The 27526-nt window shown below is 40.2% G+C and overlaps 2 protein-coding genes across 5 annotated transcripts; both read right to left on the reverse strand.

The window, feature by feature from the left end:
- Positions 1-1182: 1182 nt before the first annotated feature.
- On the reverse strand, positions 1183-10969 carry LOC119740275 (UDP-D-xylose:L-fucose alpha-1,3-D-xylosyltransferase 3-like). The gene is made up of 3 exons (XM_038215535.1): positions 10887-10969; positions 9955-10045; positions 1183-4040 (listed from the first exon to the last, which is right to left on the reverse strand). Exons 2-3 carry the CDS (start codon positions 10022-10024, stop codon positions 3088-3090), a joined length of 1023 nt encoding a protein of 340 aa, XP_038071463.1. The 5' UTR covers positions 10025-10045; positions 10887-10969; the 3' UTR covers positions 1183-3087.
- Positions 10970-20260: 9291 nt separating this feature from the next.
- LOC119741800 (UDP-galactose:fucoside alpha-3-galactosyltransferase-like) lies at positions 20261-27195 on the reverse strand. Of its 4 annotated transcripts, none has more exons than XM_038217698.1 (3): positions 26779-27195; positions 23999-24089; positions 20261-21986 (listed from the first exon to the last, which is right to left on the reverse strand). In XM_038217698.1, exons 2-3 carry the CDS (start codon positions 24080-24082, stop codon positions 21177-21179), a joined length of 894 nt encoding a protein of 297 aa, XP_038073626.1. In that variant the 5' UTR covers positions 24083-24089; positions 26779-27195; the 3' UTR covers positions 20261-21176. The 4 variants fall into 4 exon arrangements, with proteins under 4 accessions (XP_038073626.1, XP_038073625.1, XP_038073624.1 ...); XM_038217697.1 differs by having other exon boundaries at positions 26771-27193; XM_038217696.1 differs by having other exon boundaries at positions 20261-22129; positions 26779-27188.
- Positions 27196-27526: the final 331 nt, after the last annotated feature.

The raw sequence follows: 27526 nt of genomic DNA on the forward strand, positions 1-27526 counted from the left end.
CCCCCCCCCCCCCGCCCTGCTGTGCCACCCCAAAAAATTTATACTTGTATAATGTCCGCCTGTTCAAAATACGGTACACAATTTTTTATTCTAGTGTTAATAATCGTCGAATTTGAACAGCGCCCCCTATTGAAATATATGGACCCCGGGGTCTTGCCTAATTAATCAGCAAATCTTTTCACGCGAAATATATTACATAGACTACTTTTCTGGTAGCAGAAAGCAGAAAAGTAGAAAAATGCATTTTAGCAAAACGTTCAATCTGCTTTTCTGCTATTCTGAACCTCCATAACAATAGGTATTGTTTGTTCGTCATGTTTGACTTTCCGGTAGACCCAGACAGAATAAAACGGCGACTCATTCTGAAGTTAAAGTGGAAGTATGCAACGAGGAAAAACCCAGTGCGTCGCCATTTTTACAGTGTAACTATCCTTCAAAGTGTCACATTGACACGTTCACTTGCACGCAGGGCTATAAACAATTGGCTGCATGCAGAAAGGGATCAAAGTGAGCCAAAATAATAAAATTAAAAAATAAAAAAACAACAACAACAACAATAAGTGGTAAAACACATTTCACTATACAAGGTTTTGTAACGATGAAATCTCAAGGTCTATCAGCGAAAGGCTGTTTTGTTTATTATTCCATTTATACGAGTATATTATCGTACATTTGTATAGATGTATTATTGAAAAGCACAATGAAATTGATCTGCCAGTGCCTTAAGTTACAATATTGGTCAAAGCATGCTTTAACTCTTTCAGTGCCCGCGAAATTTGAAAAGTTTAACCCTAAATTGCCCAACTTCGAGGATTTTTTGTAATTGTTCAAAATTCTGTAAAAAAAAAAGTAAACAAGTTTTACTCACTAAATTTTTTTCTTGTTGCTCTCTGGTATATCCTTGGTATATTGGAAAGTCAATGGTAGTCACATACATAGTGATACACCCTGAAACACTGTCCTGCACACAGGGGAATTCCGCACTTTTTGCAGAAAATACGAGTGTCAGTGCTGCGCCCTCTCGCAAGAACTCGAATGAAACAAATAAATACAGGTCGTACCTGAATAAAAATGATATTATTAGAAAGAGCGAGAGCGCCCCTTGTGATAACATTCTTACTCTACCTCGTACGTGTACGAAGTTTGGCGATTTTAAGTACGAAGATTACCTCGTACATGTACGAAGTTGGCAATTTCGAGCTAACAAATATACCTCGTATATGTACGACTTTGGTACTGTCGGATAATGTATGTTTTTAAAAAATGTTTGTAACATTCCTTAAGCTTTGTGATATCATCATAGATGGGTTTTGTACCGATTACCACCAAAAAAACGTCAAATTGAGTTAAGTCACCACGGTATTCAAAGGCAGATTACCCTGACAAAAGCTACTCGTATCAGGTAGACGATATTCAGGTTTCGTTGTTTATTTTCAAATATATTGTGAATACACAGTGCATGTACATAAGTTGTAGGTTTCATTTTGGAAAGTCTGTGACGGTACCCAAAATAGGCAAAAGCTTTATAGTCATTGGCCCTATGTATATATACTAGCATGTGCGGCAAGCAATATCGCCTTTGTAACTTCGAGAGGAATCTAAGGCGTTCATTTTAAGAAAATTTAGAGTGTTTTTCCTCACTGTTTGCCTTATTTTACTGTGGTATTGGGACACGTTACAAATTAAAAACAGACGAAAGCAGATATTTTGAATTGTCCTGACTCCTTGGCGGCGTTTGTTACTGGCCAGTTATAAACTGTTTTCGGCGGTGTTTAAAAGGTGAGTTAAAACAACCACATGACGAGCTCTTGACCAATAGGAATGAAATTGTAATGTATTATTTCTTTGAAGTATGTTCACACTGAATAACGAAATTAGATCTACTGATCATATATAAAGCAACTATCGTTCTGCTTCTGACCCCTACTCTTCCTATAACCTCTAAAATTCTTAATTAACAAGTTACTTTGCGAAATGTAAACACCACTAAACTGGCATCCTCCGTAATTGAGTTATATTAAAAACAATGAGTTCTATCAAACATTTAAAGGAACCCAGGACTACCAGTAAGAAGAACTGACATCATATTGACAAAACTGAAAGCCTGTGCAAATGAGTCACGAAGCAGACTATTTTGTGATAAAGGCAAAAACCGTGTGACTTAACTCTCCAGGAAAATATGATCACGTCGTAGCAACTAAGCATGTTGTCTATGTTCGATTTTACAAAGTTCTCTATAGGTAAATGCATCCATGCACTTAGAAAACCTTCCGTTATCACCGAGAATTAAAAGTTAAAACACGCGGCAAGAACTGATCTGGTAGGTACTTATTTCCATGCATTCTTAATGCATAGCTTGCATGTACCGCACGCTTTCGCATGTTCGAATTTTGTTAGCGAACGGGTCTTTGCATGGGAACACCGAGGCCTACAATCCTCGTGTCTAATAACTGCGAAATTTGTAACAGCAAACTGACTATTGACACGAAATGAAACACTCTCAATAAATTCAGGTTCACTTCCTGTGTTTCTGTCGCCAGTCAAGGGACTGCAACAAATGCATTCCTTTGTCATTGTTTGTGCCCCGTTACTCGTGGCTGGTCTTGTCAATGGTCGAATGCTTGCTCCAAAATGATATTGTGTTTGGTCTTCTTCCTGTCTCAACTACAATACTGGAAATGACGTAAATTGCGGGTTATTAAGTCCGATCCATGTTCACGTACAAGTTATACACTGTAAAAAATAATGGGTAAAACACTGTTGGGCAATATAATTTTACCCAACATTGGTTTGAAATTACTAAATTTGGGTAAACATTTTCCAACAATTGGGAAAAATTCGCCCTAGAGTTTAACCTGTTGATAAGTTGACCAACGTTGGTCTACATATCAACCCACTTTGCCCAACGTGTTTACAGTGTACATCATGAACAAAGCCAACAGACTCAGATGATGCCCCTCCCCGTTCCAATACCTCACTCAACTGGTCCCTCACAATTTTACAAGAACTCGAAGTCGCTCATCAAAACCGTTCCAGTTCCGAAATAGATCGACAGTTTAAGCCAGTCAGATTCACTTTGGATTTCACTTATCGGTTTGATGAAGTGGTGACATTGACAAGCCACATGCCAAATTCCTTGAATTTACTCAGTTTCGCTGGGTGACCGGGTATATTAGCGGCATGCATGACTACTGTGGAGTGGTTCTGCTTTTGCCACGATGGGTCGAAAAATGTTGATCCCCATGGAAACAGGTCCTCGTCTAGTATCGTGATATTCACATGTACGGGTTTATCAGCCGTTAACAGTCCGTTCATTACACTTTGATCAGTCGGGAATTTTCCTTTTTTCTTGTTGTTATCCAAAAGTTCGACCCACGTCCTTACGAACTGGATGGTCGCATTGGTCGGTTTCAGGTAAATGAAGCCAGAGCAGAAATGCGTTTTGCTAATTATCCTTGTTTTAGAGAAGCTTCTGATACTTATGTCAAAGTCTCCCTGAAAGTATGGAAAGGGGTCCCGAAACCAAAACGTGTCCGAGTCGGAAAACAGAACCTCCAGGCCTTGCTCTAATAAAGTCAAAATGTAGGCCTGGCGTTTGTTCATAATCCCGTAGTAGTGACTGCCAAGACGACGAGAGGGCTCTATTTCATCCATTTCCCCCGAGTTGGTTTTCTGAACATAAATTGCAGGGTCACCCTTGGCATACTTGAGCAACAGATCGTAAGCCTTCTGATCCTCTGCGATGACCGTGGTGTTGACGCAAACTCCAATCCTCTTGACGCTCTCCAGCATGTTCAGCGCGATATCCACGAAGGCGAGATTTGCCGTAGTCAGCATAACCACGCCGGGTCTCTTCTTGATGTCAGCCAATGTGCAATTGGATAGTTGTCCGCGGATCGGCATTAGCAGTTCCCCATTCTGGTGAACATAAGCCGATGTGTTAAATACTTCTCTTGTACCAGTTGGTTTGCAATGACAGTGTTTTTCATCGTTCAACTTTCCGACAGGTTTAAGCACAACCGTGGTCATTTGAGAGTAATCTGCAAAAGAATGCAAACAGGCTAACAGACTGAGAGCTGGATGAGTTTAATCAAAATGTTGGGAACAAATCCCCTGATTGTCTTAAAGCATAGTATAATCGAGCAGTTTGAATTGATGCCTTGGCACTTGGAACGTGGAACATGAAAATATTACTTAAGGGGGCTTTTAGGTCAGACTAATTACCTTAAGACCGGCGGGAAAAGCCAGAAAGGGGCGGGGCCTCAACCCCCCTCCGTGCACATTTTGGCTCCTATCGTCGCAAAGCATTTAAATCACGCCAAGTTTCTTTGACAGTTGTTCAGATGCCTTGCGATTATTTTGACACCAGGTTTATGAAAATGTGGCATACCTTCATCGCAAAATGTCCAAATGTTAACTTTTCCCATTGAAAAGTACATGCACATGAAAGCGTGCATCAGAGTGCCGACTAACAGATCGAATAGAAGCTGTGCAAATGTACTTCAAATTAAAAATGGGAAATTGAAACAATTTTTATTGATGCCTTGGCACATATGGAACGTGAAAATATAACCTAAGAGTGACTTTTGATTAGACTAATTATCTTAACAGCGGTGCGAAGAGCGTGGAGGGGGCGGGCCGCAAACCCCCTCCATGTACATTGCACTGATTCAATTCATCCAAGTTTCTCTGACAGTTGTTCCGATGTAAGGGGCCATTCAGAATTTTCAATGTTTTAAAATTTCGATCTAATTTTTTCCAAATTGTGGGTGGGTGGGTCAAGCTAAATAATTGAAAATCGAAATTCACTTTCCATGGAAAAAAAGATAAAAAAACAAAGAAAGATAGATCTTTTGACTTGCCTGAACTACGCGCAAGCGTTCCGATATCGCGATGCGTGTTTCTTTTCCAACTTCGTCCCCTGTATGTACTGTCAGTGGCGTAGCCAGGAATTTTTCAGTGGGGGGAGGGGGGGCGCTGGGGGGAGGGGGGCCGCCTGGGGGGGGAGTTTGGCTGGAACATTTCATGGGGGGGGGGGGCGTCATGTAGATCAATGATAATTTTTTTAGAAACTCAAAATCTCAGTGGGGGAGGCGACTGGGGTGGGGGTGACAAGGTTTTCATGGGGGGGGGGGCTGTCGCCCCCCACGCCCCCCCCCCCCCCCCCCCCCCGTGGATACGCCACTGCAGGTCATACAGTTACAGTTTATGTAAACTTGTATGAAAAGTCAAAGAAAAGTAACTCCCATGATCTATTTGACACCAAGTTTGTGTTAACTTGCCGGTAACGCCCTAAAAAATTATCCAGACAAATATGTTTATTTTGTAACATTTTATGTTCGTCTGTCGGTCTTCTATGCTGTTATGTTTACTTTTAGGTACCTTCAATGGTACTATGTTTACTTAACCTGTTCATTTGTTTAATTAAACTAATAACGCACATATAGTTGCCAAATATGGCACTAACAAGTTTGAGGTCGGCAATTTCGTCTTTAAAAATCTGTGTACGTCGGGTTACCGTACACACAATTGTCCTGGAAACAACAGTACCAAAGTACAGAAAGTCGTACGCAAGAGCTCCCCAGCAAGTATCACTGACGCCATTATGATTCCAAAATTTCTCACTGTGTCACACAGTGAAATAACTAAACAGCGTCGTTGTATTGTGAACACATAAAAGCATTCATCGCGTTCCTGCACACTTTCTGCAAGTCGACATAGATATCCTTGAACCACTGCCCCTGCTTTGCATAACAAGTGCACATGAATGAACGATTCGACTTTTATTCAAAGAAATTTCTATGTACAGTCACCAGACTCTATTCAGTAAAGTCCCCGTCAAAACGAAAGTAAACAATCCACGTGCATAACGCACGACTACACCATCGTACAGTGTGGCAGGGACACCAACAAGTAACCAACAACTAAACATTTTTTTAAAATTGATAAATATTCTGATTGAATTTCGTTAAAAGATACTTGTTGGTGAGGTATCACATATTCTAGCAAATTGATAAAAATGTACAATATTACAATATGCAATTTTGAGAGAAATGGGCAAAATACTGCATAAATAATTTGACAAGCCAGACAGATACAAAAATATAAAAACGAACTAATAAATAAATACTCTTACAACCCAACAAACAAACTAACAAACAAAACAAACAACCAGACTCAATAACGGGAATGAATGACAAACGGGCTAAAAAGATTATTACAAACAAAACAAAACAAAACCGAGAAACAAAAGCAATCCCATTCCCCAGAGAGAAAAATGCAAACCATAAAAACAAACAACCTAGTTGACATACATAGGTCTAGACTCACATTAAAGGGAAAATACAACATTTGCAAACATCAAAAAATAAAACTACCAAATCATTTTGAAATACCTTGCTGGACTGTTAGTGAATGACAGTGTAAAGCATCCTGTAAAATCATGGCACCTGGTATACTGTCATTTTCAAGAAAAGTGATATTTTTGTATCAATTTCCAACGCTGGTCGGCCGACCAGCGTTGGAAAAAACTGGCTTTTTTTTCAAATACTGGCCCCAATTGACCATCGCACTTGTTTGCAATCGATTACACACCTATGAACGGGTACAAGCCAGCTAGACTGGTTCCCTGACCTTACAATTCCCCAATGTATGTAAACTGCTCTGTTTCTAAATTTTTCTTATATGGAGTCAGGGAACCAGACTACAGGAAAATGATTGTTTTTCTTGGTTTTTATAGCATTTTCGAGCCCAAAACCTCAAAAAAGGCAGTGTAACTATATTTGCTATATATTTCCAACCCCCCAATTCCATCCATTTCTGAAAATTACAGCAAAAGCAAATGATGTATATTCCCTTTAAATACACACACTAAAGAAACAACAAGAAAATACCCGGGAACAAAATGAAATAAGACACAATTTTACATTGACGATAAAATAAATATGACTGCAATAATTCCTCCCTCAGTTTTGAAAGAAAAGATTCACAACCGAAACAGTGTATACCCTGTTTATTGATATTTTAAAGATGCATTACCCAAACCCTACTTTTCCACGACCCATATCTAAACTCACGATGTGAATTCTTGCCATTACATGAAGTTTCAAATGTAGGGAAAGTTCATATCTGACCCATGGTGAAGTTTTAAAGGTCAGCGAGCTGTATGCACCCATTTTCCACTATTACTTTAAAATGCCAATTGTTCATGTCCCAAGTCTAAATAATGAATAGAAATTTATTTTTACTCTATTGTTCTATACATGATGTCATGAATTCAGACCCAAAGACGATTTTATTTTCTTCAGAGCATCTGATCCCCATGTCCTCTGTTTTCTTGCCCATGCAGGCGCAACAGAATAGAATTTTAAGAGGCAAGCCAGACAAACTAGTCAACGGTGAACCAGCAAGTTTGGTAAAAGGGTTACAAAATGTTACTGGTTATCGCGAACGAGAAATAATGTTTCATGGTTGGGTAAAGCGCATTGGCTACTTCCATTCCATACAAAGATCATAAATCAGTCACAATCTGTTGCTTTGAATTTAAACACTGCGCCCACATGCACTGCAATAACTAGAAATTCGTCTCATTTATTTTTGTCAAAAATTTTCCGGGCGGCATTCCCCCCCCCCCCATCAAGCAAAACCATAGGCTTATGCCTTTGCTGCTATAGCACTATCTCACACCAAGCTTTGAATTTGGCACCTCGGTCCACAGCCTTCCATCCAGTCGTATCATTGTCGCGGCTGCCCCCTAGAAAAAGTCACAGGGCACCCCATTGTCTTTTGGGTCTGAATGTATAACATGGGTGTAGAATAATAGTTGCAATGGCGTTCTTTTTCATAAAAATTATATTAGCGAGAAGTTAACTAAGGTATACAAAGCAATTTGTCCCAGCAGAGGGCAATGGAGGTCTAAAATGCTCTTTCCATATAGGTCATTATTTTAATGGACACCTGAATATCTGTAGTACATCTGTGAAGTTTCAATTCAACCTGTTAAAACGTTTTGTTATAGTGGTCATATTATATAGTAAGAGTCGGCACTCTCATATGTATGCGCCCTCTGATGTACGTTATACATGCTCTATGTAATGGAAAAGTCAGCATTCAAGCCTATACCTGTTTTGGTATTTGGACATTTTGTGACAAAGGTATGCCCTATTACCATAAACATGGTGTCAAAATAATCGCAAGGCATCTGAACAACTGTCAAAGAAACTTGGCAGGATTTAAGAAATGCTTTGCGTCGATAGGAGCCAAAATGTACATGGAGGGGCTTGCGGCCCCACCCCCTCCGCGCTCTTCGCACCGCTCTTAAGTTAATTAATCTGATCAAAAATCACTCTTAAGTTATATTTTCATGTTCCACATGTGCCAAGGCATCAATACTAATTGTTTTGTTTCCCCATTTTTAATTTGAAGTACATTTGCACAGCTTCTATTCGATCTGTTAGTCGGCACTCTGATGCACGCTTTCATGTGCATGTACTTTTCAATGGGAAAAGTTAACATTTGGACATTTTGTGATGAAGGTTTGCCACATTTTCATAAATCTGGTGTCAAAATAACCGCAAGGCATCTGAACAACTGTCAAAGAAACTTGGCAGGATTTAAGAAATGCTTTGCGACGATAGGAGCCAAAATGTTCACGGAGGGGGGTTAAGGCCCCGCCCCTTTCTGGCTGTTCCCGCCGGTATTAAGGTGATTAGTTTGACTTAAAAGCTCTCTTAAGTAATATTTTCATGTTCCACAAGTGCCAAGGCATCAGTACAAACTGCTTTCATTTTCTCCTCTACCGTTGCGTTGCAACGGTATCAGCGAAAAGGAAAAAGAGGGGGTGACCGCCACGCCTACCCTCCGCGCTTTTCGGGCCGCTCTTAAGTTAATTAGTCTGATCTAAAATCATTCTTAAGTTATATTTCCATAATCTACAAGTTCCAAGCTATCAAATGATACTGGTTTTGTTTTTGTTCTCAACATTTTGATTAAATGCAAAATTGGCCACATTTGGCATGGGGCCAATGGGCCTTTGTCTGATCTAGCGAAACTTAAGACTGGCCATTCTGTGATCAGGGTCGATGATACTATGCTTTAAGACAATCAGGGGATTTTTTTCCCAAAATTTTGATTAAACCCTATCCAGCTCTCAGTCTATAAGTTCCAGACACAAGAACAGGTCCCAAGATATAATGTCTCCGTCGACGAATGTAATAGGTATCGGCATTGTAATGGACCTTATTGCAACGGCAGCAAAACGCTTTTGTAAGCCCAATTCCGTGATTTTTGTCCCCTGAAACATCTTCAGTTTTTTCCTGTCACATCTGATTTACATCTGAAAATATGTCTGAATAGTTTGTTCACTCAATTTTTGTTTTTTCATATGTATAGTAGAAGAGGCACACTCTGCTAATCAGTTTGATATACCACTCAGGTTGACATTTACTATTTCGTAACTGTTGACTGATCCTATGGAATTCGATTTTGCAAGAAAAGGGTGTGGCTGCTGGTGCTTCTTAAACTCAGACTGATAATAGTTTCTGTTTTTGATTTTTTTTTTTTTATGTTGCACGGAATATCAGCTTTTTCCCCCCTTTTTTTTCCTCTTTTTTTTTTTTTTTTTTTTTTTTTTGCTTGTCGGGAGGGGGGACGGGGAAGCACCCCCTTGCTCCCCCCTCGCAACGTCAATGAGTACGAATACTCTTCACAAAAAAGGACTCGAGTGGTACTCGAGTACGAGTACCGAGCACAAGTACTACAACGCTGGACAATAGTATCATGATTGATTTCCACATTAATCCATCGGTGGGTATATATAGGTGTTGTACTAGCAACAAAACCTTCAGTTTAATAAAGAGAAACAACCTTTGATATCCTCTTTACATCGTAAGATTGTAGATTATTGTCCTCCTTGCATGCCCATAAGATTATTTATTGATGTGGAAACGTACTTACGGATGATGAAGAGTGTGAAGGCCGCAGACTGAACGAGGAAGAGGACTTTAAAAACGTGATCGGAAGCCATCTTGAATGACCCGCTTATAACCTGCTGGGCAACCACAACAGAGACAAATAAACGCTATGACAATGAACAAGCCATGACCTAGCAGAACGTGCATACACACACTCGACAGAATATGTCAGTTCAATCACACGTACATGCAACATACAAATTCCTACGAACTAGTAATGTGTAAGTAACCCTAACCACCCCTAAAGCTACAAAATACTACTGAGTAGTAAACCGTAGTATATACATTTCTTTCCATACAAGTGTGCACAACACTATAGCAGGGTTCGACCTTAACGTTTTTGTTCACTAGCCAACCAGTCTACTGAAACAGACTCTTAACTAGCCCGCGGGCATTTTCACTAGCCCACATTTTTTTAAGCTCAAATACAAAATGGCGTATTTTTCAGGCTCAATTCTGGGGCAATTTTATCTGTGTTTTTAATAAACAGATCTAGTAATTGAACCGTTTAAAACAATTCATAAACTTAGACACAAGTTGATGAGGTTTTCTTTCTGAATTTAATGTTTAATTTCTTCCTGTCCGTTCATCTTTGCCGTTTCCAAATAATTTTGTTGACTCGCCAGCCGGGCTGTGGTATTTGGTCCTTGAACCCCAAATTAAGAGCCGTTATGTCTATTGTGCCTTTTTTTTGTCTACGCAGATCAATATGAGAGAAAATATATTTAGGAAACAATTTTGATGTTGGGAAACGACAGCGTCGACACAGCTGCTGTTTAGCATTGTGGAGACCATACGTGTTTTGCTTTCCAGCCTACATATCAAGTACACGCCGGTAGTATATTCGCTTGTGCTAACGGCGTGTACTTGATGTAGGCCTATAAAGGTAGGGCAGACAAAAGTATTGTACTATACCTTAAAATGTCGGGCATTGAGAGAGTACAAAATGCTCACTTCTGTAGTTTTGCATCGCACTTGACATGCAGCTCTAGTATCTAACGCTGGCTGCATGCAGCGCTGTTGGCAACGCTGGCCGATGCGGTCAGAATGGGATCAAAGTGCGCCAAATAAATGCACGTATGTTTCAGCCGCTCATTTAGTTTGCGCGCATGCGCACTTAACCTATGAAATGCCGATAATGAGCAAACATCATGGCTGCCCACTGTCGCAGTTTAACCCTAATAATAATAATAATGATAATAGTGCAGGGTGGATAAAAAAAAACCGAAACCGAGATATTATTGCTAATTGAAACAGAGGTCGGGCACATATGAATCAAAGGGAGATATGCTCTGTATGATATCCTCTTTAAAATGACACCCTGGTCATGGCCCAATTTCATAGCGCTGCTTAACAGCCGACTTTTGCTTACCAAGCCTCCATCTATTTCATAGGAACCGTTAAGCCGCAAAACCACGCTTAACCCCAGAAGAAAACTTTGCCGCAGGCTTAAATCTGTGACGTAACAATATCAATCTCCATGCGCGCGCAACCGTTAGCATGAAATAGTGCTTAAGCAGCATGATTTTCCGCTAAAGTATAAGCACAACTTTTCTGCTTACTGTTAAGCAGCGCTATGAAATTGGTCCCATGTCATTACATTCACGGTTGACTGAGTAGTGACCAACTATTTAGAGAGTTGGGCCACTTTTCAATTGTGGTTTTTGTGGAGTCATTTGTCACAGAGTGAAAGGCTATGGTTGCCAATCGAGGCAGGTGGGGGAAAAAAAAAGAGATTTCAACATAGAAAGTGCACAGTTCTAAATAACCCCTTTTACTGCGCAGTCAACCGTGAATGTAATGACATGATCAGAGTGTCATTTTAAAGAAGAGATTCAACCCCGAACAGAGGATGACTCCCTTTGATTCACATGTGCCCTACTTCTGTTCCAATTAGCAATAATATCTCGGTTTCGTGTTATCCACCATTTATAGCGCTTTATACCAATTAGGTCTCAAAGCACTTCACAATTATTACCCCTGTTCATCAGGCCATGAGACCAGTTTCTGCAGCAGCTCGAGATCAGCGCATTCTGGTCTCTACCCTCACTGGTACCCATTTATACTCCTGGGGGAGAGAGGCAGTTGTAGTAAAGTGTCTTGCCCAAGAACACAAGCACCATGTTCGCCGTCAGGGTTCGAACCCACGGCACGTGAGTCGAACACCATCAAGGGCGGATCCAGGGGGGGGGCCAAAGGGGGCCATGGCCCCCCCCCCAAAAAAAAACGAAACCAATTTTTTTTTTTTTATGTGACATCGCAATAAAGGCAGGCAATGAGTACACCACCATCTTTTCCTCAAAAAACCATTGGTTAAAGTGGTCAGAAATTGCCTCAGATCGCACCACAGAGCATCTAGAATCCAAAAAAATGTCGGGGCCCTTAAGCGGGCCCCGAACTACGCCGTAATTTTTTTGACCCACTTTTTTGGGAGACCAAATTTTTTTTTGGCCCCCCCCAAAAAAATTGTGTTCTGGATCCGCCCTTGAACACCATAACCACTGGACCACATCGGTCCACAGGCCCTCTGAAGTATCCGTCAACATATCACTTTCCAATCAGTTTGTTATTTTTTTACCCACGCCAACAAGAATTTTATGCCCTCAAAATCACTTTTGCCAATCTTTGCGTGAAAAAAAGGAGCAATTTGCTGCCAAATTGTTGTCTGTCCGTATGTCGTGTACCACAAAAGTACGAGGGTCACAATTCGAAACAGGCTTTTTTTTTCAGTTTTGCCAAGTTACTGCAAACTTAACTGACGAATGATAAAGAGTGCCACAAACAATGTGATGAATAAATATCATAGAAGAAACAAATTATTTGAATGAGAAAGGTAAGGTTTCATTTTACACGTTTTTACGTTGAATGTAACGTTATTGTACGTGTAAAGAAAATGCCCGTATATATGTACATGTACATAAACATGGTAGGATGGGTTGCCCTATTATCGCGGTACTTATCACGTTTATCGTTCGGAATAGAGATTGCCCATTATCTCCCCGAATTGTCCAGTCTTTTGTGTAGTATAACTCTTCCTTTTCAAAATTGATATTAAAAAATTTTGACGGTGGTGTGGTTTATTCCGTGTACGATGCCTGTGAAAATAGACATGTTCGGAGTGTGCGAACGGAGGTGGACTCTCTATTATCGCAGTATGCGGGAAGTGGTTCTTATAATGATCTCACCTTTTTTATTCATAGTTAATGTTTGACCAAAACATCCCCTGAATAAAGTCTGATATTTTCCCTGTAAGTTCAAGTTGATTAAAGACTATATGTCTACAGGATGATTTCGTAAGACCCTGCCCTTCCCCCGAAAGGAGAACACAAATCACTGAGGCAAGTCTACTGATTGGCGATTGGGGGCGCCATTCACTTTACATGGTGTGCCGTTTTATTTTTGTTAACGCGATGGGCTTATTTTGATCCCGTAAAAGTTTTTACGATTTCGCGGTGGAAATATCGTCCTCGACTTCATTTTACATTTGCAGCTGAAGAATGGGAACCAGACAATGGAACTTTTATGGAGAAATCACCATTTAAGATTTATGTTCAAATATGGACGGTACCTTTTAGCAGACACGGTAGTATCAAATTGTGTGAGATTATGAAGCTAATACAATGTAATTATAAGAGATATGAAAAATAAAAAAAAAAGTTTTAATCATTTGTAAGATGGACTTTTGCGTCGGAGTGATGTAAATCAAATGAGGTTTTCCCTTCACCGACATATGTTTACACATTCTATACTCAGTGTGTTACCTCCCGAGTGAAAGTTGGAAAACAAATCACTCGGTGGGACTCGAACCCGCGACCTCCTGCTCTCTAGTACAGACTTCTTAGACGTCCTCCTGCTTTCTAGTGCAGGAGGTCGTGGGTTCGAGTCCCACACGAGTGATTTTTTCCAACTTTCACTCGAGAGGTAGCACACTGAGTATATAGTGTTTATACGTCGGTGAAGAGCAAAACCTCATTTGATTTACATCACCCCGACGCAAAGTCCATCTTATGAATAGTTAATGTGGTACCCGCTGCTATGCACATCAGATTCGAACCAGCCAACCGATCCCGTTAGCTCGTATAAGCTCGGCGGTCGAGTGGTAAGACGTCTTCGCTAGAAAGCAGGAGGTCATGGGTTCGAGTCCCACCCGAGTGATTTTTTCCAACTTTCACTCGGGAGGTAACACACTGTTTATACGTCAGTGAAGGGCAAAACCTCATTTGGTTCAATAATTTTATAGTACTGGAGTTCCTGTGATCATGCCGATTTTGTATTGAAAAAGAAAATCTTCATCGTTAATCCTTCTCTCCACAATAGTACAGTGTGTATCAAAAAATGACACCTTTAGAGAAAAATGTGAAATATACTAGCTCCTATCTATACGCTTTAAGAATTATTTCTTCACGCAAATGACGGAGAACAATAAGTAATGTGGCCAACAGGGTGATTGCGGCATGTTAATCTCCTTTTACCCACTTTGCTTCAAATTAGACCACATTGACATAACCGCTTTCAATTAACTGTCCTTATCTATGGATGGAGGTGTCAACATGAGATAGGAAAAACAGCATTGTGTTGAGAAATAATATAGGTTTTCCCGGACAATTTCGGAAAATGTGCGATTGAATTTTAAAACATAAATTCAATTTGGCGCCGAGTTTGAGAACGACGTACATCCTGGTTTCATTTTCGCAATAGCTAGCATTCGATTTCATTTTGCATCGATCAAATGAATGAATGTGCATAACGTTTCATTTAAGGGATTACAAATACGTGATTAGGTTTTCGGTTTGACGTACGCTTTGCCGATTATTACGAATGCTCAATCCAATTCGCAGAAAATCGAATATCTATTGTGACACGGGTTGAATTGAACATTCTTTTCCATTTGTTACAATTTAAATACGCATTTTCTGCATTCCATTTAAATAAATTACACAGGCCTATACAAATCACGATACAACTTTGATTCACTAATTAATGATTCATTCATTAATCAATGTATGCCTTATTGATCATTAATGTGTTTGTTCTTATATACACAAAGGCCTATGTGAAATGTAGGCAAATGGAATGTGAAAATGATATAAATATGACCAATATGAAATTAATCAAAATAATCTTGTAGCCATATTATTGAGACGGTAAAGGGACACATCAAGTGTCATGTTACATGGGATCTGCATGAGGACTTTTTGTTGGTTTTTTACCTTAATTGTATTTTAATTTCTTTATGTATTTCTTAAGGTTCTCTCTCGTTTTATCAGTTCGAATGTCTATCCTTCATTGACCTGTCTACCAAGACATCGAGGGAGATATGTCTGAGAATGGTTGTACCAGGCGGTGTATTTCGCAGGCGTCACCTCTCCAATGTTGAGTGCAGCCACCTCCTGGTGACGGAGGGATCTTCAGACTTGCAGCTTGGACTCTTACGTCTTGGTCTCCAAATCTGTCCTGCCATTCAGGAAACCCCAGCGTGCACTTCACTCCCGCCTTGAAAGCTGAGTGTGCCATTTCCGTTGGATTTAAGAATGGTGAGTATGGGGGCAGCAGCTTGATGGTGAAATTGCCGGCATTAGGGAGTAGTTGGGCTCGGATATGAGGACGAGCGTTGTCATATATCAGATATATGCGTTCACCTGCCGGGAATAACATACCACATTCTTGTACAGTCGTCGCTAAGAACTCCTCAAAAGTCGCTCTCGTCACAGTCTCTGATGATATTCTGTGAGCCACAAGTCCAACCTCACCAGAAATGACAAACGTAATGTTGTCTTGCTTGCCCCTCTGGCCATGGACGACACGCCTTGTTGGCTCTCCACGAGGAGCGCGACCATAAGACCGACGGGTCCATACGTTGTACCCAGTCTCGTCAATGTACACAATGTGGCCAAGGACACCAACCTGAAGAAACCAATTTCCAAATATGACTCGTGCATCTTATATGCGTGGCTCATTCCTCTGTTCTGGAATTTCTTCCGCTAGTTTAAGAGTTATAAGCAACCATCTAGAGTTCTAGCGATGGTTCTAGTGGTCACTAGTAGGGCTTATCGGGAAGATCAGCTCGCAGTTGAGTAGCGTAGCTGCAGTGAGAACGCGTCTCGGACGCTGAATTCAGGCCCAATTAAAAACATGATTCAGCAACTTTTGATTTGAAGCTTCTGAGCTGAAACTTCATCAGGTTAGTTGTTCAGCACCCTTCTTTAGATTTTAAGCACTTTTGTTGCTTCAAACGAACAAAAAATTCACAAATTACAAATGATGGACTATACCTTTAAATCTTCATGTACAAGTGTGTTATCATATTTCTGTGACAAGAAAAGGTAGAATTAATGTTTCATTCTTTCTGTTAGGGTTTAAGCATCCTTGATGCTATTATATATCTCTCACATTGGTCATAAATCATAAGATAAACAGCTTGCAGCTGGATTTGTTTTTGTTTGTTTCTTATTTATAGCACAGGGCTTTTCTTGAAGTCTAATAATGGAAATCTTAAAAGCGCCTACAGTATTTCCCAAAAAAGTGTCCCTCTGACTATTTTTGAAATAATTACAAAACCATGAGGTCAATTTTGAAAATGTTTGGTTGTGCAGATACAACAGATTAAAATCAGATACATCAGAATAAAATCTTAAAAGCGCCAACACTACAGTGTGTCCCAAAAAAGTCCCTCTGACTATTTTTGAAATAACTACAAAACCAGGCCATGAGGTCAATTTTGAAAATGTTTGGTTGTGCAGATACCTAAGCCTTGGCGTCAACCCCAATGAGTCAATTTCAGTCACGCATCACTAGCACAATTATCATTTGATCACAACAACATTTTTGGACACAAGTTCCTTGCCTTATTCAATTTCAGTACTGTGTTAAGTGAGCTGTGTAAAATCCTTCGTGTTGTAAAAAGGGCTGTAGTTAGGATTGGAATCATTTGCCCGGCTATCAGTCGTCATGTATGTTCTGGGATACATGCATTCTTAACGTCATAATCCTGTCAGAGATAGCACGCGGAAGTTCACTCAAACTGCTTGCAAGGTAGCTCCAGATGGCAAATCCAGTGCCAGCGATGCCTCGTTTGACAGAATCATCTGGCAATCCTGACCAATAGAGTGTGCAATGTTGCTCTTGTCTCACACCACACCCCCTAAAAACCATTTCAGAAAGAGAGCAGCGACATCGATGTTGAGACGCTGTAGCTCCAGACTCACAAGGGCAGTCTTCCTCTTTGGAGTTAATGGATTCACATCAAGTAGCGACCTGATATTCCAGCTCGCCAGTGAGAAAGGTGTGCATGTATTCTTGTTGTTTGCCCCACACTAATGGAGTTCCGGTTACCGTGGACAGCCAGCCAGGATGTGTGTGGTTGAGCCTTTTTTACCTCACCTTTCATAGGGGCTTCCCTGAAAAGCCTCCTGGTCATCCAGGACGGACCAGTCCTTGACTAGTCGCATAATTGTCCCGATGGAGGGCGTTCTGTTCCCATCCAAGAACTTGACTCGGTCCCCAGACATATAAGGTTGCAGACCAGTATATCGACCCCAATGATAAATGCCCCCACTTCAGAAATTCAGGAGAATACTCACAACTATCCAAGGTGATCGAGACACACTTCAAATTAAAGCTTATTTCATCATCTTTCATTTTCTTTTCAATATTATTTTTTTCTTGGGGGGGGGGTTAACTGATGACTTTTAGGAGAAATTTCCATCCAAAGATAGTCTCGAAGCCCATCGCCATTTTGAAAACGATGCCTACACTCCATTGCAAAATAGAGTGCTTTTGTGGCCCCAATTGCATCCAAATTGCACAGAACTACAAGCTCACAGTCTTGTGCACGGCTTCCACCCATATTTTGTACAAACCCTCACGTTCATGGCACACAATATGCTCAACTATACCGAGGGCATGCAAATCGTGATTTGGCCGGCGTGGGAAATTTTGGACCGATTTACTGCCTTGCAACCATAACACATAGACCGCCATTCATGAGTGTAAAGCCGTGATTTGGAAAGTATGGGCAACACGTTTGGGAGAAATCTCCATGCAAAGATAATCATTCCCGAAAGTAGTCCTGAAGCCCATCGCCGTTTTGAAAAATGATGCCTAAGCTCCATTCCAAAATCGAGCAATTTTAGGGCCCAATTTTATCCAAATTTCACAGACGTACAAGCTCCCAGTCCTGAGCACGGCTTCCACCCTTCATTTTTACAAACCCTTTAAGTTCGTGGCCCACTAAATGCTCTCGTAGCATGCACAAGTTCGAATTTTGTTAGCGAACGTGTCTGTGCGTGGGAACACTCACAATCTTCACCACTTATATAACTGCGAATTTTGTAACGGCTATAATTTATATTCTCATAATACAAGGTCAGCCTCTAACCTTCATTTCCATAAAGCTAGAACATTATTCTCGTTACTGATCGACTGTCAGAAATCAAGGACGTCTATTGTGGAACCGCCTCAAACCAATGCCTATCTTTAGATTACTGAAACATTTCAAAAACTACCTTAAAACGTTACTATTGACAAATTACAGTGATATTTGTGTTATGTGTATCCACATTAAATACTTTATTGAATGTCATTCCACGGATGGTCGGGGGAGAGAGTGTCATTACTAAATGATTCCTTGGCCACCTTTTGCACCTTTCCTTTTTCTACTTTACATACAATATTATTTCTTTGCACAAATGCGGTTTACAAATATATATATATTTATATACGAAGGTGAATATTTTCTGTTTAATTTCTTTTCATCTCAATTAATATATCCACTTGATTTTACTCAGCCTAGTGTATTTACATGTTAATTTGTAATCTCCCTGTCCAAGGTCTTGTACAAGCTTACGCTTTTCATACCTGGATCCCTCATATCATTACTGTATTTTTTCTTTATATAAATTCTTCTTAATCATGTTTCATGATATGAAAAATAAACTAATAGTTGAAAAGCCAGAATATTACCAAACTGGCGATTGTCACAAAATGGCGCACTCTGAATAAATTAAGATTTACTGATGTTTTCTGTCGCCAAACCTAATTGCTTTCTTTCTCACGAGTGAATTACAAAGTGGTCAGAAATGCGAAAACCAACTGGAAAATAAAGCATGCTTTTGAAAGACTGTGTCAGCCGTTATCCAAGGAGCCAAGTCTCCTGTATAACGTCTGATAATCTAAGCATGCGTGACGTCATTTCATTCCTAAATCAGGACTAAGATTGTAATTGGTCAATTTCGATGCCGCGTTTTGTAATAGGCCTTTAGACCTAATGACGTCACGCTTTGTTTACATGTGCATTTTTCTATGTGGTAGACGGTCCCTACTTCGTCTGGCAACCCGACTTCGCTCCGATAGGAAAGCGAATATGTAAACAAAGCCATAACGTCATTAAGTCTCAGGTCTACACAAAACACGTACAAAATGCTGCTTATCGTGGGCGTGATGTTTACGCACGCGGCGAGCTCAAATTACACGGGGATAGAAGGCGCATGCTGATTGGTCAGTTTCTCGAGGTCATACGCAGTCTAGTTGCATCCTTAATCGCCGAATTTGTTTTCATGTAATAGATCATGGTCGGCATCGCCAGGTCCAGGGTCTATACAGACAAGCACCATAGGGCAAGTTCGCGCAAGAACTATTGTTGACCATTGGTTAGCCATAGTTCGACTAAAGTTAGCCCGAACTCTGTCTAGTCGACGAGGGGTTACTATGCTAGTCGACTATTTGGAACCAACAGTCTGGGTATATGGAGATCAATGGAACCAACCTACTGGGGCTGGATGTATCACTGGTAACCAATAGCCGCGCGCATTTATAACGAACAACAGGGAGCCAGGATCCAGAAGTTATGCGATGACATTTTGACCAGCGTTTGACTAGAGACGTAAGCACGTCGCTATTAGTGCGCAGGCGTAAGTACGTCACAAATCTACCACTAGTCGACTAATGGTCCTCGCCCGAACTTGGCCCTATATGTTCATTGAACAATGATTGTTATATTTATTTGTTTATTTTGTTTGATAGTTATTTTCGTTCAAGTTTCAACTTGTTAGAAGGTTATTTTTCAAACTAAAAAAACTGACATTTTAATGTTTCTCTGATTTAGCTGATTCTGTTTTTGATAATTACCGGAAGAAAGGGTATTGAGCCCTCCCACTTTTCTCCTGTATTTTTTTTACTGCACCAAAGTTACCAACACTATCATGGTTTAGGCCTATGTGTTTAGTGTGCTTTTATCGAATTGTGTATTGTTACTCGAGTAATAAAAGTATTTTCTTTATTATAAGACAATAATAAATTGCCCCTTTTATTTTCTACTTATAAACGAAAAGATTTCTTTGTGAATGCCGGCCATGTCCAAATCTGTAAGTAAATAATAAAAGGTCGTTCAAGGCACATCTGTTAAATTCAATTCAAAGTTGCGTAAATAACAAACCGGGAAAGAACGTAAAATGGGGATGATGTCCGATCCATGTACACACATACTACGTGTTATAAAAATCGTGTCCTACTTTTGATCCTTAATAACTGTGTTGTTTACGAATGGAATTAAACCAAAATTTCAGAGCATGTAAGCAAGTCATGCCAATTTTTATGGAGCTAGTTTCAGCAGCGTTGTGCAAGAGGGTGATATTTAAACGCCATACGAAAACAATACTCAATTTCAGAATGTCGATAAAGCGCTGGATATGAGGGCAGAAGGCGCGTGCTGCAGCCGAAAGCTTCAGGCAGAGCGTGGAACTGATGTACATAATTAAATGGTGGTGGGTTTAAAGTATTAATATTTAGGAATTAAAACGAATCCAGAATTTTTGTAAGTAGGCATTTGGAATTTAATTAAATTATTTATATTTTCATTGCAAACTCTTGGTGTCATAACAGAGTAATTTGTTCTATCGTGGTATCACCCCAGTCAGAACTATCCACTGTGATGTCCGCATTGGGAAAAACAGACCCATGGTGTGACACGATGAAACTCGCTCCATAAAATTTGGCATGTATTGTTTTATTGATTGGAAATTATGGTTTAATTCTATTGGTAAACAATAGAGTTATTCAGGATCAAAGTAGGACGTTGAACAACGCGAATGGTGCAACCCCGCGTCCTGCTGCAGTTCCAATTTCACACGCTACTGAAATTAGACAAGAAATCGAACCTGCTTAACAAAACCAGTTCCAGTTCTGAATCAGGTTCCATTTGGGTTTCAATCATGAGCCTGGTGAAGTGGTGACATTGACAAGCCACATGCCAAATTCGTTGAATTTGCTCAGTTTCGCTGGGTGACCGCGTATACTAGCGGCATGCATAACTACTGTAGAGTGGTTCTGCTTTTGCCATGATGGGTCAAAAAATGTTGGCCCCCACGGAAACAGGTCCGCGTCCAGCATTCTGACATTCACGTGTCCGGGCTTATCAGCCCTCAGTAGTCCGTTCATCACCGTTTGATCAGGCGTGAATGATCCCTTTTTCTTGTTGTTATCCATAAGTTCGACCCACGTCCTTACGAACTGGATGGTTGCCTTGGTCGGTTTCAGGTAAATGAAACCAGCGCAGAAATTAGTTTTGCTAACTATTCTGGTTTTAGTGAAGCCCCTGAGACTTATGTCAAAGTCTCCTTGAAAGTATGGAAAGGGATCGCGAAACCAAAACGTGTCCGAGTCGGAAAACAGAACCTCCAGGCCTTGCTCTAATAAAGTCAAAATGTAGGCCTGGCGTTTGTTCATTATCCCGTAGTAGTGACTGCCAAGACGACGAGAGGGCTCTATTGCATCCATTTCCCCTGAGTTGGTTTTCTGAACATAAATTGCTGGGTCACCCTTGGCATACTTGAGCAACAGATCGTAAGCCTTCTGATCCTCTGCGATGACTGTTGTGTTGACGCAAACTCCAATCCTCTTGACGCTCTCCAGCATGTTCAGCGCGACGTCCGCGTAAGCGAGATTTGCCGTAGTCAGCATAACCACGCCGGGTCTCTTCTTGATGTCAGCCAATGTGCAATTGGATAGTTGTCCACGGACCTGCATTGGCGGTTGCCCGTTCGGGCAAACATATGTCGATATGTTAAATACTTCTCTTGTACCAATTGGTTTGCAATCACAGGTTTTTTTAGCGCTCAACCTCCCAACAGGTGTAACCACAACCGTGGACATTTGAAAGTAATCTGGAAAACAAAGCAAACAGGTTCGTGGAAAGTGAATAAGAGTGGATATGGGGGTGTTTCTTTTATATATTTTCCAGGCTGTTTTAAAGCGTTTTTCATTCGAATCACAACTCTAACATTCAATTTCGTGAGAAAAAAATCTCACACGCTTTTACCAAAACCAATTTAGTCATGTACCATCCAATTGCAAAGTTTGGTCAACCTCTTAAACACCGGATCGAGAATATTCGTCTTTTGTTTTACTCGACTACACTAAACTAAACAGTGATCGAATTCGTCTTATCAATCCATTTGAAACTTAAATTAGTCTGATATGTATGTGCTCGAGCATTTTCCATGTGTCGTTAAGTAAAGTTCAGCATATTCGCTTGCATGATTTTATCGGACCTGGTAAAATTCTAGACTTTAAGTACAGTTACCAAGACAAGGGTAAAGATTGCCGAGATCGACAAACCAAAATAACTAATAAACGAAAAGAGTAAGTGTTAAAATAAAAGAGAAGTTGTCAAAAACCACGATTTCACAACCCTTAAATCCCCGTGTAATGTGCTTACAATAATTGAGTCTTAATATAATAGCAACAGAAACAAGTCACCTGACCCTCGTAATTTTACCGCACTCTGATTTGTGTGCGTTAAATAAAAGAATTCATTCTAACCCAGCATATATGGAATGGTTTTTCAATGACATATTCTGCCTTATTTCGTGAGTTTCCCGGAAATGCCGCCTGCAGCCCTACATCCGAATATATGTGACCTAAATCAATCTGTAGGATATTTTTGTTCACTTTGGTTTTTCATGTGCAGAGCCAGCACACATGCTCATTGGATTGATGTATCAGTCCTTTTGACATGTACAAATACAGTGAAATCTCGAGAAGTCAAACCTCAAGGGAACAGGTTCAAAATTTGACTTAAGCAGAGTTTTGAGTTAAGCAGGGTTGTATAGGGAATGGATTCTGTGTTTGACGTAACAGTTGTTTTGAGTTATCAGAGTTTGACTTATCGATATTTCACTGAATTCGTGTTATTTTGTGGTTTTAAAATTCTGACAGATTGATTTTGGGCCCCAAAATACTTCTGCTTCCGATTACATGGCATTTGAAAATAGGTTTGGACGGTAGGGAGTTGGGGGAGGGGGGATTGGCATTGTTTTGTGTATGATCATTATGGAGGTGTCTGCGTGTAGTCAAGGGTAAAAGGTAGTAATTGATGGTTTTCCCAATTTTTCCTCATTTATCCCCAAAACCCATTAGGGTAGGGGCTGTAAAAATATAATAAGGTAGGTAGGGTAACCGGAAGCGGAACTTTTTTCTTTTTGCCATGGTTATGTAAGGTTTGAAGAAAGGGGCGGTTGTCACACCCCCAGACTGTCACTCCCCATAAACAGGGTAGTGCAACGGAAGGAAACCCATATTTGACAGGAATTTAACCTTTTTGAACTGTTTTTTTGTATAATGCAGTGAAGTATAGCTCATTAACCATACGTGGTGAAACAAAATGTTTTTTCAACTGATGCTCCAATTTGCCAAATTTATTCAGTACACATTTTGTTTGCAATTGGTTTCACATCCGTGAACGGGTGTGAGCCAGCTAGACTGATTTCCTGACCTTATACAATTCCACGAAGTCTATCAATTGTTCTGTTTCATTAAGTGGGGTCAGGGAACCAGACTACAGGAACACGATTCTTTTCTTGTTTTTTCTAGCATCTACAAACAAATATACTAACCCCCAAATCCATCCATTTCTGAAAATTACAACAAAAGCAAATGTTGTATTCCTTTTAAATAGGCTATATAATAAACAACGTATGATTTTCCTAAGATATCCGTGAATACTATGACTTTTGTTGTGGAAACACACTTACTGATGATGAATAGGATAAAGGCTGCAGACTGCATGAAGAACAGGACTTTATAAGCGTGCTCGGTGGCCATCTTGACTGAACCATTAACAACCTGCGGGGGAAACACAACGGAATACAATGCTTTACATGACAATAAGCGCTCGAGCTAGCTGTGCATACAGCGGGTGGGCACTCTACAATGCATGATAAGTGCTGTACTTTGGCCAAACACTACACGTCATCACCTCAATTCCATAGGCGGCCAAATTAAATGCCTACGTCTATTGAGTGTTATGCACCCGTGTCTTTTGTACCGTTTTGTACTTTATTTACTGACCTATGCCGATCCATATGACAGACAATCGTGTCAGTTTCAAAGGGCCATCAGAGCCCAAAAGCACATTTGTTTTATTTGTCTTTTTTTTTGGTCATCACGTGTACATTCATCATCGTATTTAAAGTGTAAAGAATATCTGTAGAAAAGTTTTATTACACCAAGGTGAAACGTATATAAGTACATGTAGTTTGTATAACCGTTTCAATTTTTTATATATTTAATCGGTTTTTTTTTATAATGAACTGTCGAACCATATGCTATTGCCTTTTTAAGGATAAATAAAGCAATTTGAATTGAATTGGATTGAATTGAATGGATACAAATTGGAGTTTTGCCTTTAAGAGGTAATCCAATTGCTACATATTAATATGTTCCACACGAACCACTGCAAAAGATGTGGTACAATATCCAATCCTTTCTTAAATTAGGACAAAACTATTGAAACGCCCACTAAATGTTTGCTGAAGGACTGTGAAATTCATCCCTTTTGGTTAAATAACAATATAATTCATGCAATTGAGCAGATGATTCAACAGGATTTTTTTCGTCATGTTCTCCATAAATTTAGTGGGTTTTCTGTTTGCAGTTCATGCGACCCAGCGCTTGTGGCGAGGACGTAGGCTTGGTTTTAGACCAATTTGGGAGGATAAAGAAACTATGGTGCATGGGGAACGATTTTTGAGAACTAAATTTCTGGAATGTTCAACTGCTACTGAAACAAAATCGGGTAGCTGTCACCTAGGTGATACAAAATCCCAAACTATATGCAGAACATTCAATAAGAACCGATATGCCAGAAATGAGGTGTAGTCTGCGAGTGGAGCATTCATGTGCCTTGGAAATATTGGTGACATACGCAGGTAAACAAAAACAAGAATTCTGTTTCGAGCCAGTTTTTTGTTTGTTTCTCAACCACATTTGGGGAATTGTATCGGTCTTCTCTGTGTCAAAATGCGAACCAAACCTGCAATTTATAAATAAATATTGTAATGGAATGTAGGGACTATGACTTTATTTTTTAAAAACACGGCAAGTTTAAACTTATGTGATCCCCCTGCCTGGCATGGTGCCACGGTGGCAGTATTTATACAGTAAGATAGTTAGTACACTTTTCTGTTGACAAATCAAAATCAACATTTCCCTCATTTGACCCCTAGATGAGGTTTGACCTCAAATGTCTCAATTCATCTTAAGTCCCAAAGATTATTGTCACCAAGTTTGGTTGCGACTGACGTCTAACTTTTTCATATTATACAGCACTAAACAGTTAACCTAAAATGGCCAACTTTCACTTGCACTACAGAAAGAATACACTATTGCAATATCCCCCTTTTGGCTTAAAAGCCGGCGGGGTAAAAAATAAAGCATATTTATTCACTGCGCCAAGGATTATCGATCTGTCACCATGACAATGGCGCCATAGACTCCGGCAAATTCACCAGCCTACATCAACATAATATCACTTCCCGTTTTACCGTTTCTTATCTCACCACTCCGGTCACCATAACCCTACGTATTTTCACGCTCATAATTTGACGTTTCTCTTGAGTTAATTGATGTCGATGCCATATGAAAATCTGACTCCTATGAAAATCGGACTCCTTTTCCCTATATAGTATTATTGGTTGATCCCTCGCTGGTGACAGGCAGGCTCCCCATGGAGGTAGGAAACACCTCCATGCTCTCCCATATATGATCCTTAAAATAGCACATGATCGCACTTACGCATGCGCAATACTTCCAATGAGTCCATATTTCATGGAGTCGGATATTCGTGCACGCTACACCGAAACCAAATTTCGAATTTTCAAAAATGTTTGCAACACCATGAAGGGAAATGACAGGCAATGGAAGGCAATTTCTCGCAGGTTTTTCCTATACACGACTAGGTGCCTAGAAAGGTTAAATAAATAACATTTCAACCAGAAAACTAAAAGATGGTGACTCGATGCGAAGTGGTGACTCGATATTGGTGATTGCAAGATTGTCCTTCAGCGTCGTTTCAAAGAAACCACCCAAGCGTCGACCCAACACCACTAAACACAGCTCAATGAATACATAATGCATATAACGGCAGTAAATTCACTATACCACGTTAGCTGAACCACGTCAATATGACTCCTATTTCACGGGTCGATGGATGAGTCAATTACTAAGGCATACTCCATCGATTTCACGAAGATCAGAATCCCCTAAACACGTAACAGACTGTGGCTTTTTACTCTACTCATCACAATTATGCCAGTGTACATGTATGTTCATAATTATTTACCACTGGCGGAAGCAAATCGAAAAACGTATGGTTATTTTGATTTCTCACCAAAATATATTGCTATCGAATCAATATTGTCAAGGGCTCTCATTTCCCACCGACCCTTCTGGGTTTGTTTGCTACGAAATGAAAAAAAGACTAAACCGCAAACAGTCTGGAACCATGGAGGAACAAATAGTCGTACCTGTTTACCAGAATTGTGAATGAAAATGCTAGATGTAGCAAGCCAACATGGTGTTCTTGTCGTTGTGTACGTCTGGTAACTCCATCATGCGAACAGCAAGTGTAGCGCTAGCGGTACAGATCAGAAGAATGACCTCGTGTCATAGTCATACATCCACGTACCCACAATAAAGGTCTAAGGCCGTGTGTACAATGCACATTGCGAACAACTCGACTTGTTCCAGTCCACCTTTCCAGCGGGCATGGCAGCAAGTGTTATGTATACCCTCCGTTCGCTGATTCGCAATGGCTCCGGTTGATTCCATAAGATTGTCACTCAGCTGCGCTGATGTCCGATCCGGCAGCACCAATCTTGATCGGACCATGGAGCGAGTCTATGATCTAACGTGCATGCACATACGTTTGCTGACCGACTGTTTTTTCGTGCACAAAACAGTACGGTATTTGCCACAAAATATGCACGAACGGCCTCATTGAATTATGCATTATGCACAGAGCATGCTACAACTGGATCTCCATAATATACATTACCAGTCGGCGCATAAATAATTTCAACTGCAAGGGCACAGATAATTATTATGACTGACCGGCGATTTTTTTTCCATAACACTAATTCGCCATGGGCGTATAATGAAGCACTTTGAGTTGCAAGTCAGGTTCTCGGACTTGAAAAAAAATCAGTAAAAGAAAAATGTTCCCAAATGACTAACAAATCCTTTTGAAGTAAAGAAGAAGAAACAAAAAGAAAGAAATCCAA

The sequence above is a fragment of the Patiria miniata genome, unplaced genomic scaffold, assembly GCF_015706575.1.
Source record: "Patiria miniata isolate m_02_andy unplaced genomic scaffold, ASM1570657v1 HiC_scaffold_5, whole genome shotgun sequence".
NCBI classification, from domain to species: Eukaryota; Metazoa; Echinodermata; class Asteroidea; order Valvatida; family Asterinidae; genus Patiria; species Patiria miniata.

Coding starts and splice junctions, on each gene's coding strand:
- LOC119740275 (XM_038215535.1), bottom strand. CDS start 10,024: ATGGCTTCCGATCACGTTTTTAAAGTCCTCTTCCTCGTTCAGTCTGCG. Junction 4,041..9,954: donor CTTCACACTCTTCATCATCC/GTAAGTACGTTT, acceptor ATTCTTTTGCAG/ATTACTCTCAAATGACCACG.
- LOC119741800 (XM_038217696.1), bottom strand. CDS start 24,068: ATGGCCACCGAGCACGCTTATAAAGTCCTGTTCTTCATGCAGTCTGCA. Junction 22,130..23,998: donor CTTTATCCTATTCATCATCA/GTAAGTGTGTTT, acceptor TTTGTTTTCCAG/ATTACTTTCAAATGTCCACG.